This window comes from Cottoperca gobio, chromosome 9, assembly GCF_900634415.1.
Source record: "Cottoperca gobio chromosome 9, fCotGob3.1, whole genome shotgun sequence".
Lineage (NCBI taxonomy): Eukaryota > Metazoa > Chordata > Actinopteri > Perciformes > Bovichtidae > Cottoperca > Cottoperca gobio.
This window is the reverse complement of record NC_041363.1, coordinates 2,333,749-2,345,962: the sequence shown is the minus strand read 5'-3', so window position 1 is coordinate 2,345,962 and position 12,214 is coordinate 2,333,749. Positions and strand designations below refer to the sequence as shown.

Genomic DNA, 12,214 nt, shown 5'->3' with positions numbered 1-12,214 from the left:
CTCTCTTCTTCTTCCTTCTCTTCTTCTCTTCTTTTCTTCTCTTCTTCTATTCTTTTCTTCTCTTCTTGTCTTCTTCTCTCTTCTTTTCTTCTCTTCTTCTCTTCTTGTCTTCTTCTTGCTTCTTATTCTCTTCTTCTCTTCTTTCTTCTCTTCTTCTCTTCTCTTCTTCTCTTCTCTTCTTCTCTTCTCTTTTCTTTTTTCTTTCTTCTTTTCTTTTCTTCTTCTCTTCTTTTCTTTTTGCACTCGTGATCGATCTCTAACCCCTCAGACTCCACACAATTGTCCAGTATAGTATAGTATATATATATTATGTATATATATATATATATGTATATATATATATAGTATAGTTTTGGCTGCCACTAATGCCTCATTTTCTACCTATTTGTATAAAGGTTTACATATTTAGAAGCAGAACTGCAGGTTGATATGTGCTCCCTATCACAATGTGCCTGCAGTTCTGCACATGCTCCCCATATTCTTACAGTATAATACATGCAGTAGTGGCTTCATGGCTTTATGAGTGTGTTCAGCAGCTATAAGGACAAAAGATATTTTTTAAACATGCCCTAACCGTACAGACCAACGAGTCCTTTCTCAAACATGTATTCCATGCTTTCCATAGATTTGACCACGACCCACTCATTTTCTTTTTGCAGACTGTGGGAGTATCAGATAATAATCATATACACTACTCTCCCACCAACTCTCTGAATATACAGTATGTTGATCAGCCCAATTCCTAATGTTTATTATTTAACATTTAGTCATCAGGGAAATTATTATTAGTTATCATTAGAAGAATTCCTAATAACCAATTTAAGCTCTTGGTCTGGGTCTCGTAGCGCAGCGGCAGAGTAATTTAGTGTGTTGTCTGCAGGCCGCTGCAGCTCCTGTCTGCAGTCCATCCTCGCGCTGAGCAGAGATAACTGGCGAGCTGCCAACCCGAACCTCCCTCCTTTCTCTTTCTGTTTACAGCTCTTTGTTTCTCTCCTCCACCCTCTCTATCTGTCAGGCTCTCCAGAGACACCGCTGAGATCATTGCCTGACACTAACTTCTACTTCATTCACCTTCACTTTATTCCACAGCAGCTTAAAGATGTGCTTCTGGACAGTGGTGCATCTGAATGGTGGTCATTTGGGAAGCTTTGTGTCATGATGTTGATGAGTTTTCTTCACTAATCCCACTACAGGTTGATGGGAATGTGAGCACAATCTACTGTCAGAACCTGTGTCTGCTGGCCAAGCTGTTCCTGGACCACAAGACCCTCTACTACGACGTGGAGCCCTTCCTCTTCTATGTCCTGACTCAGAACGACAGCAAAGGTTGCCACCTCGTTGGCTACTTCTCCAAGGTACGACCATGACGCTCCCAACTAGAGTCACTGGAGTCTTTAACTTCGATATGAAATACTGAGAAAAATATCAATATTCGATACCATTTGCAAAACCACAGGGAGAATTTAACATTTACTACGACTTTTCTTTTCTTGGCTAGAAGCAGAAAACCGCAGAATGATTACATGAACAATAATAACAAGTTTCAGTCACTCCAACATCATAAATGCATGTTTTTGTTATGGTGTTAGTTTATTAAAGAGTGCTGTTTGGAAATACTTCAAACGTCCGCGAGTGAGAGGTCCACTTGTGCTGGATTTCCGTCTCCTTCATATTCCAGGAATACACACCTCTGTAAATTATAACTGCCTCGTACAAACGTACCAAAATACAGAGATGTTATATATGAATATTATTTAAATGTATTGGCATCACCCCACACAGGTGCATTCCTACAAATATACATGTTGTGCTCCAGATAAACAGCGAGTGCTGTGAGCTTCGCTGCCCCTCAGTTTGCCGTTGCAGGTGCTCCATTAGCATACCACCTCGCTGCCAAAGCACAGCACCATCAACACTCTGCTGCAGCCCCACACAGGCCTGCTCTGTCATGTTAGTTTCCATTATGTTTGTTTTTTACGGTGGAATGTGTCTGTGTCTTACCTCCAGGAGAAGCACTGTCAACAGAAATACAACGTGTCATGCATCATGATTCTTCCTCAGTACCAGCGCCAGGGCTACGGACGCTTTCTCATCGACTTCAGTAAGGGCTTCAGCCCAACACACACACACACACACACACACACACTGTGACAACACCAATAACTGTGAAATATATCTGTTGATGCTCCTTTTGATAGACTAAATGAATACATTCTAAAGTTTGTTCCTCCCTGCCTGCAGGCTACTTACTGTCCAAGCGTGAGGGCCAGCCAGGATCTCCAGAGAAGCCTCTGTCGGACCTCGGTCGACTGTCCTACATGGCCTACTGGCGCAGCGTGGTGCTGGAGTGTCTCCATGAGGTCCGCGACCGCCAGATCACCATACGACAACTTAGCAAACTGACGGGGATCTGTCCGCAGGACATCACCACCACTCTGCACAGCCTCAGCATGCTGGAGCAGCGAGGAGACGGGTGAGAGACGGGCATACACAAACATAACAAGTTATACACGGTGCAGGAAGAGGCCGGGAGACCCACTGAGCTTATTTGAAGCCTCCACAAGAATAATATTGAGAACACAATATTACAGACGGTCTTGTAGCAGGTTACACCCTGCATGTAAACAAAGAACCTATCATTCATATTTATTCAGAAGTTATTTTTTGTTAAGCTTTTTGAACACTTTGTTCCCAATAAAAGTCTTAATGACAATGAATGAAATGCTGGATCAGCTAAAACATGTTCCTGAGGCGACACCCTGACACCCAGGACCTTCTTAATATTCAGCCACATGACAGAAGGATTGAAAGGGAGGCTGGTGGGGGTAATTATCACAGTTTCACTTTAAGCCAGTGATTATTGTGAAGTCGCCGTCTGACAGTCGTGACCTTCATAACTGGGTTTTTGGGTCACGACGCTGTGAGCAGAGACGAACGTCTGGCAGCACCAGAATAGTGAAGCTTTGGTTTAAATGACAAACATGGACAAAGCTTTTTAATGGAACAGAGACACACCAACACTCTCAATGTACACAGGTATCCATGTTTAACACACAGATGTGGACGCACGCTTCCATAAACTGACACACAGCCATGTTCTTGTACCGTCTGTACGCTGCATGCAGGCAAAGCGTTTGTACACGAGTTGTAACGCTCTGATCTCTCGGCTGTTTGTCAGGCTGGTCCTGGTGCGACGGGAGAAGCTGGTGTCCAACCACATGACTCGTCTCAAGGCTCGGCCGCGGCAGCTGGATGTCGACCCCGAGTGTCTCCGCTGGACTCCCGTCGTTGTAACCAACACTGTGGTGTCTGATGCCGACGACGACGATGATGAGGAGGATGAAGAGCCAGAGGAAGACAACCGCAAGGAGGTAAATGTGGTGAAGCTGTGGGAATGACACAAGTTTACCTTGAAGTCTTAAAAGGCATTTAATTCATTAAAAACGCTACGACATGGAGAGGTGGGATTTTATTAATCAGATTTGTTTCTTAATAATGTGCCTCTCGCATTAAGGGCACGCAGGTCAGGGAGGGGTACTTCACCTTCAGCTGGAGGAGCACTGAACACACGTTGTGCATTTTGATTGATTAATTGTTGATTTTACTTTATCGTTAAATAGATCAAACCAAGTCACAAGGTCCCACCGATGTCCTGGCACATGCGCCAAGCAAAGAAGAGGGAGGAAGACGAGGAGGAAGAGGATGAGGAGGAGGAAGAAGAGGAAAGAAAGGGCTTCCTGGGGTTTCCCATTAGCCAAAGCTCTCCAACGTCCCCTCCCATCCGCTGTCCACCTTCGATCCCAGAGCCACCACGTCCCCCTCCCCCAACAAATGGAGAGCGCAGACCACGGGGGCGCCCACCCAAAAACTGGCCTTGGGGCAAGGTGAAGGACAGCGCGCGGGTGGGACGGCCACCTAAGATCCGCCCGGTGGAGGACGAGGATGATGAAGACGAGGAGAGGACAGAGGGAGGAAAGAACACAGGCTCTGCCAGCAGCCCCCCCTCCCTTTTCTCCGTGGACAGACAAGCAGAATCCACAGCCTTTCACTCACTGGACATGGCAAGGCACCCCTCCATAACCCCCACACGAAGAGGGCGGCCCCCAAGGAAAAAGAGAGGCCCTAAGCCCAGATTGATGGACGGGCCCGGAGACGGGCTGGCACAGCTTCCTGTGGTGTCCAGGTTGAGTGAGTCTCTGCCTGTCAGGAAGAGCTGCTTCAGTGAAAGCAGCGAGGAAGAGGACGAGGACGACGATGATGATGATGACGACGAAGATGATGATGAAGAGGGGAGGGCATGCTCCCCACCCATCCTCACCAAGCCTGCCATGGGGCTGAAATGCAAGGTCAGAAACTAACAACGAACGAACACCTGTGAATATTAAAATCTCAGATCTGCTGCATTGTAATAAATGAGTTATATTTATAATCTAATCTTCTGTCGCTTCTTATCAAACACTACAGCTGGTTCACATGTTGACTATACGAGCATGAAGCTTCCCCATTACTCACATCAACACAACAAGTTTTCTGACATGTGATGTTTAAATATGTAAATGAGGCGTTATGTAATGCTGTCGGAGAGTTTAGGAGAAAGCTACACACAGTTAATAAATGTTTTCTTCTTCTCTCGTCTGAAAGAAGACGTGTTATGGAAGCAAAATAGCCCAAAATCTCAAAACAATGTTTCTGCCTGTAGTGTCTCACGTTAGATTTCAGAGGCACATCTAACCACACGTCCTGTTTCTACCTAGAAGCCACTGAGGAAGCGTCGTATTCGCCAGCGCAGCCACCCTCACAGCAGCGTGGTGACGGAGACGATTTCTGAGACCACAGAGGTGTTGGATGAGCCCTTCATAGACTCCGACTCAGAGAGGCCTATGCCGAGGCTGGAGGAGGAGACGCCCCTGGGCCACCCACTGCACCGCTACCCCCCAGCCCGCTCCGCCCTGAGGTTGTCTGACCCCGCACCCAAAAGGGGCCGGCACTCCCACCTCACGGATTCAGAGGAAGACGGTGAGCAGACAGTGTTTTGAGATGGATTGTGTGTATACATCAGAGCTGCGATGATGAGCATCAACCAAAGAATTATCCCCAAATACTTTTTCATGTAAATATGGCAGAAAATGCTATTTTGACGCCCTGAAATCTGGAGATTTCCTGCTTTTACTCCGTTTTATATCGTACTAAAGTGAATATCTTTGGGTCTTGTACTGACGAGACATTTAAAGACATCACCTTGGACTTACTGGACATGTTTCACTATTTTATAGACCAAACAATTAAATCTAAATCAATGATTGGCAGAATAATCGATAATGAAAATAATTGTTAGATAAAGCTGCACACATGTCTGTGTATATAACTAACACTGGCTTCTCTTCTTGCCTCCTTTCAGAGCTAACACCTGTGCTGAAGCCTGTGGCTGCTCTGCCAGCAACTCCATCAGAGACACTAGCGGCCAACCCTGAGGTCCCAGTGAAGAAGAAGAAAGGCTGGCCCAAGGGAAAGAGCCGCAAACCGCTGCACTGGAAGAAACGAGGACCTGAAAAACCACCTACAGCTGGAGATAGTCAGGCCCAAAGTGGGGACCCGCCACCGCCCAAAATCAAGATGAAGCCTGGCCGCAAGCCCCGGAGCTGGTACCTGCAGCGGGCCCAGGAGGAGGCGGAGAGGCAAGAGCAGGAGAGACCGAGGATGTTGGAGCAGCAGCTTGAGAAAGATCCTCAGCTTCTCCAGACAGACGACCGTAACAGCAAGCGAGTGTGCAGAACCAACGCTGACAGGGACAACAAACAGAAAGACTCTGATGAAGAAGATGACTATCTCCCTAAGCCTATTGAGCAGAAAGTGCCCAAGAGGCGAGGGAGACCGCCCAAGAACCGCTCCCTCTGCCAGCCACCGCAGCCTGCCCCCAAACCACCTCCCACCTCTGAGCCAGAGGAGGAAGAGGATGAGGAGGAGGAGACTGAACGAGCCTGGGAGGAAGACAAACCCAGCTGTCCACCGTCCCGGCCCCTGCTGTCCCCTTCTTCCTCTTCCATGTCAGGGCCCCGGGCCCCACAGTCCCGGCCTCAGGACACAGATATGGGCGACAGGGAAGACGATGATGACGATGAGGAGAGGGAGGAAGAGGAATGTGGCAGCATGGGCAGCGGTGGCGGTAGTATTAACAGACGAGCAGCAGTCACACCGGGTTCAGGAAGCAGGCGCAGTGAGGACCACGATGCAGATGATGAAGGCGACGGACACTTGGAGGACAAGAGCAACAGCAGCAACAACAGCAGCAAGAAGAGAAAAAGTCAGGACTCTGAAGATGAAGATGAGGAAGAAGACGAGGATGAGGAGCCCGCCTCCCGTGCGAGCTCCCCTCCGGTCAAAGAAGAACCCCAAGGTGGAGAGGCTTTTTTAGACATGGAGAACAGCGTGGCCCGGGACTATGTCAGCAAGCAGGAGGAGGAAGAAGAGGAGGAGGAGGAGGAGGCTGAGGAGGAGGTGCAGGAGGCAAAGTGTCGGCCCTCCTCGGCCGACCCACAGCAGGAGGAGCGGCGGCGCAGAGAGCAGGAGGAGTCTGCGGCGGCGGCCGCGGCAGTGGAAACCGTCACGGCCATGTCTGTTCCCTCTGAGCCCATGGAGCTCCAGTCTCTGCACCCGGACGACAAAGACGTCACACTTTTGATGGAACCCCAACACGCACATCCACACTCCCACCCTCACCAGCACTCTGACTTTAAAGAGGAGCTGGGCCACCATCACCCACACCACCCCCATCACCACTCCAATGAGCTGGACCTGGAGACGATGCAGGCCGTCCAGTCCCTGACGCAGGGGGAAGCCCAGGACGAAGAGGCTGAACCCCAGCCACACCATGGGGCCTACCAGGACTGTGAGGAGACCCTAGCTGCCTGCCGGACGCTGCAGAGCTACAGCCACGCGGGGGAGGCCGAGGAGGAGGCTCTGGCGTTAGTAGAGGAGTGTGGGGCATCCCAACACAGCAGCCCGCTTCCTAATCCCCCAGTGCCGCCTCTGCCCAGTCAATCTGTGCGCTCGGTGAACAGTCCGGGGTTGACCTCGGGTATCATGGACACAACACCCGTAGGACCAAGGGGAGGCACGCCCGTCCCCTCTGGAGCAGGGGGCGGCGGTGGAGGAGCTGGAGGGGGGTACACCCAGATCACGCCAGAGCATCCCAGTTCTCTGTCTGCCCCCTCCCAGCAGAACATGGAGACGTCGCCAATGATGGATGTACCGTCCGTGTCGGACCACTCGCAGCAGGTGGTGGACAGCGGCTTCAGTGACCTCGGCAGCATAGAAAGCACGACGGAGAACTACGACAACCCCAGCAGCTACGACTCCACCATGGGTGGAGGGGGTAACGGAACAGGGAACGGAGGGGGAATGTCGGCCGCTGTAGTTGCAGGAGCTACAACGGCTTCCTCGTCATCCTCTTCTTCAAACTCGGCCACCCCGTCCTCCCAGTCTAACAGCTGCTCCTTTGTGCCGGCACCCAGCCTCACATCTTCCACAGGAACGGGAGGATCCCAACACCCGATGGGCAGCTGTAGCCTCATCCAGCAAACAGGACCAGGGCCCAACAGCGCACCCAGTGCTGGTAATGTAGGCAGTGCTGTGCCCCAGCCCCCGCCACCCCCACCACCGTCCAACACTCCCAACTGCAGCATTAAGTCTCCTCAGAGCTGTGTGATCGAGAGGCCTCCCAGCACTAACCAGCAGCAGCAGTCACAAAAAAAGGTTCCTCAGCAGCAACAAGCCCCCAACCCTCAGCCTCCACCGTCCGCACCGCAGCAGCAGCAGCAACAGCAGCAGCAGCAGCAACAGCAACAACAGCAGCAGCAACAGCAACAACAACAACAACAGCAGCAGCAACAACAACAACAACAACAACAACAGCAGCAACAACAGCAACAGCAGGCCCTATCCCAGTGTAGCATGGGCAATGGCTTCTCCTCCACCCCCATGATCATGGAGATCCCAGAGAGTGGCGGCGGAGGAGGCGGCCGCACCCTGTATGAACGCATGGGTCAGGACTTTGGCACAGGGGGCTACCCCCAGCCCTCAGCAACCTTCAGCCTGGCCAAACTCCAGCAGCTCACCAACACCATCATGGACCCCCACGCCATGCCCTACTCTCATTCAGCCTCCGTCACCTCCTACGCCACCAGTGTTTCTCTCTCCAACCCCGGGCTGGCCCCTTCACCCCACGCTCCCCTCTCTCAGGGCCAGCCCACTATGACGCCTCCTCCTAACCTCAGCTCTGGCTCCATGAACCTGGGCTCCCTGCAGCTGCAGTGCAACATGCCCACCGCCAACATCGGTCTGGGACCCCCGCCACACACGCAGCGGCTGCAGGGCCAGATGGCTACAGTCAAAGGCCACATTTCCATCCGGTCCAAAGCCACTCAGCAGCTGGCTCCGGCCCCTCACCAGCAGCAGCTCTATGGCCGCAGCTCAGGGGCAGTGGCCATGCAGGGCACGCCGCGCACCTTGGCCGTGCAGCGAGGCATGATGCCAAACCTCATGCCCACGCCAGCACCATACAACTCCATGAACATGCCCCTGAACGCCATGTCAGCCGGCTACAGAATGCCCCAACCCATGATGAACAGTGGCTACCACAGCAATCCCCCTTACATGAACCAGCCAGCTCAGTACCCCATGCAGATGCAGATGGGCATGATGGGCGGGCAGGGTTACCCGCAGCAGCCTATGCAGCCCAATCACCACGGCAACATGATGTACACTGGCCCATCCCATCACAGCTACGCTGGCGTCCCAAAACAGTCATCTTACATGAGCAGATGAGCAGCCGAGAAGTGAGAGAAGGAGACATGAGCTGATACTCGCTGTACTCTAAATGTCCATTTCTCCTGTTCACCCTCCCCAGTGCCGCGGCAGGCACCGGGGAGTGACGGTGATTGGAGACAGAGAGGGTCTTTGGGTTTCCTGTTTTTCTACGTTGTCATTTTGTCCCTTTTTATTTGGGCTCGTTTCCCCTCCCCTTCCCAGCGAGCAAGTCGCTGGGGCTCTGGGTTGGGGGGGTGTGAGTACATGGACCTTCTGCCGCGGCGTGCTGCTGCAGGCCAGGCACACACCGCCCTCTGTAATGTGATTTCACACAGGCCCGGGGTGCTCCAGGAGGAGAGCAGGGGAGGACGAGAACGACGTGGAAGATACACAGAGAAAGACGATACAGGAGAACCTCTCTTCAGACTGCGAATGAAAAACAGTGGTTAACTGAATATATTCAACCATGCACACAATCTTTTAAGTGATATAGGAAGCCTTACCTTGGAAAAAAAGAGACAATGAAACATTGTAGGCGGACTTTTGTTTTGTTAAACATAATGTTGAATATTATTTTTGTTGTCGTTGTTTTTTAAATACTTGTGTGCAGTCCGACCTCTTATATGCTTTGGTCTTTATATGTGTGGCATTCTGAAATGGTGATACACCCCCACACCCCACCCCCCGCTCGCTCAGAAATCCCCGAAACATCTTTGTCAGACGGCTTTGCACCTAGTTCCAGAAAAAGCATAGGAGCGGGGCCTCCAGGTGTTCGAGGTGTCGAGCGGTTCTTAGAGTCTTCCCGGATGGATCAGCAAAGACACAGAAGAGACGAGCGCGCTACCGTCTATTAAATGTCCATAAATGAAACAAGTAGCATTGTTTCCCAGTTTGCCGCCACTCTGAAACGTTCAGATGTAAATATTCTGGTACTTCCCAATATCCAACACACACACACACACACACACACACGCTGTTCTAGCTGTCGCCAATCGGTGGCTAGCTCAGGAAAGTAAAAACATTGAGCTGTTCTTGTCCACACTCCACTGACAGACGGTGTATTATGTCAGCCTTTTTTAGCAGTTTAGGGAATGCAGAACAAGCGGTGGGGATTTCCATTTAACTGCTTTAAGGAAAATCAGTTAGCTGACCTCTCCTCCTTAAGTGTTAGTGACCCAGAGAGGTCCCGGAGTCTGCTTCTGAATGGTGTATTCTGTTTATTCTATTTCTTTTTTGTTTTCTTTTCCGCAAAAGTCTGCACTCCCATTGGCTAGATGGCAGGACAGTTGGCCTTTATAAAAGGTGCCTAAATGCCTGATCTAGTGCATGGTTTGGCCCTCACGTAGAGGCACACTCGTGTAAAAGCAGGGTCGGAGGCGAGTCGGCGATCGAGGTTCTGTTGGTTGACCTTGTTGCTCCATGTACCAGTATTCAAAGTCAAAAGAGGAGTTTTCATTTTTCTTACAGACCTGACATGGCATACTTTATTTGTGTGTATTGTTCTGTTCTCTACTTTTATTTTGTGTTTTTGTTTCTTTCTGAATTTTATCAGACTGGGCAGCTTTCTTTTATGACACGAGCTGACTCTTTTTGACTTTAGAAAAACCTATTGTAGAGAAAATGTTTTTTCTATAACATAAAAAGGAAACTCTGACATTGATATTGGTACTGTCATTTTTTTCACTTCTGTTTCAGGAAAAAAAAAACAATACATATTTTTTAGCTCGCCTCTTGGGTATTACTTACTAAGAAATTCAAAATTTAAAAAAATTACCACTCACTTTTAGTGACTTTAAGATGCCTTTAACCTCTCCATTCCATCTCATCTCTAGAGTTTTTCTATCTTTGTGTAGTATATTAATGCTATTTTAAACAAAAGGACTACAAATATCTAAAGGTCACTTGGCATTCTTTTCCTTTGTTTTTTTACTTGTGTGTGTGTATAGGATGACTTCCTTACATTTAAGAGGCATGTAAAAAGGAGCTCAGTATATTTCTGTCTGTTTATATCGCTTCCCTTTTTGTATCCTTTGTAATTGTACATGTTTCGTTGTATGCTAAGAGAGCGCAAAATAAAGAGAGGAGAGAGCGCTGGACACGCAGTGAAGGCCGCCTCGACTCTCTACTCTGTCCCTGTATCTATTTCCATTTATTCTGTTTATTTTTTTCTTTCTTTCTTAGCAAGTACTTTCAAAGAACTCTGTACATTTTAACATAAAATGAAAATAAATTATGTTGAGCCATTCATGTTTTCCTTGAGCTTTTTAAAGTTTAATCTGAGTCAAAGATGCTTTAACTATTTAACCCTCTTTGCAAATAATAATAAATGTCTCCATTACAGCATAACATCATTTTATTACATCAGGCTTTACATCTAGAGCTGTGGCTTTAATAATGTTCCTTATGGAGCAGTGTTGCTGCTTATTGTTGGCACATCCAGCAGGTGTGCAACAATCATTCAGAAACTGACGACCGCTAACTAAGTGACATCTTTATGGATATTTCATATTATATTCAATGCATAACAATAATCACCAATAAACTAGGTAGTTTGTATAAAACGAGTGATTTAAATGAACTTTGATCAGATTATTAACCCAAACATTGCATTTAGTTTGAAACGAATGAAATGCTGAGATATAGGCCAGCTGTATAAATATGCATGTTTTTAAAACACACCCCGTAACATGAATAATACCTTGCTGTGACGCTTTGGCGACCCCTAGTGGGGATCTGGAGAGTGGAACACTTTAAAGTTTACACTAGGGTTAATACTATGATGCACGTTTTCCAAAATAGTGTAACCGCTTGTATAAACTGACTTTTGTATTTTGAATTTAATTATAAGTCACTTTAAGTGCTCATTGTTTACTTGAAGTAAAGTGAATAAAATATAATAAAATCTATGCGTAAACGTAAAATTATTTTTCACTCAAAGCAAAAACAATGGAGGAAGAAGAATCTGGTGAATAATGCTTTTATGTTCACAGTGTCAATAAAATCTAACTTAAACAATTAGCCTATGTTCATCCTACCACATGCATAATGTCATATTGTCATTAAGTGACATTGTAAACTGATGGATTAGGTTTGACAGTTTCTCAATGAAGGCTCTTTATGATCATAGCAGAAGGAGAACACTTTCACATCTGCTCTCTTAGTTCAGCATCTATGTTCCTATGTCTGTGATCTTTTAACATCACAGAGAGACTGTCAGGATTTAACTTATTGACACTGAGGGTGGGGTTTCTCACAACCTTAATGTTTGCTTGTGTGTTGAAACTTTGCTTTAAAGGGTGTGAGCTGCACTTGGAAAGAAGGTGGGACTGCAGACCGGGAGACTTTTTATTTATTGTGCACCTAGTTCATTTGTGAAGCTTCTAAAAATCAAAAATAATGCTCTGGTTAA

General features: G+C 48.2%; 1 protein-coding gene across 3 annotated transcripts in view; it reads left to right on the top strand.

Annotated features, from left to right (window-relative positions):
• The window catches only part of kat6a (K(lysine) acetyltransferase 6A), a 33,533-nt gene extending 22,483 nt beyond the window's left edge, over window positions 1-11,050 (top strand). For all 3 annotated transcript variants that reach the window (XM_029438924.1, XM_029438926.1, XM_029438925.1), the window contains 7 exons: window positions 1,194-1,355; window positions 2,008-2,101; window positions 2,242-2,473; window positions 3,179-3,371; window positions 3,621-4,346; window positions 4,755-5,016; window positions 5,399-11,050. In XM_029438924.1, the coding sequence (XP_029294784.1) occupies window positions 1,194-1,355; window positions 2,008-2,101; window positions 2,242-2,473; window positions 3,179-3,371; window positions 3,621-4,346; window positions 4,755-5,016; window positions 5,399-8,823 (5,094 nt within the window). In that variant the 3' untranslated portion in view covers window positions 8,824-11,050. The remainder of the gene's footprint in view (window positions 1-1,193; window positions 1,356-2,007; window positions 2,102-2,241; window positions 2,474-3,178; window positions 3,372-3,620; window positions 4,347-4,754; window positions 5,017-5,398) is intronic.
• Window positions 11,051-12,214: the final 1,164 nt, after the last annotated feature.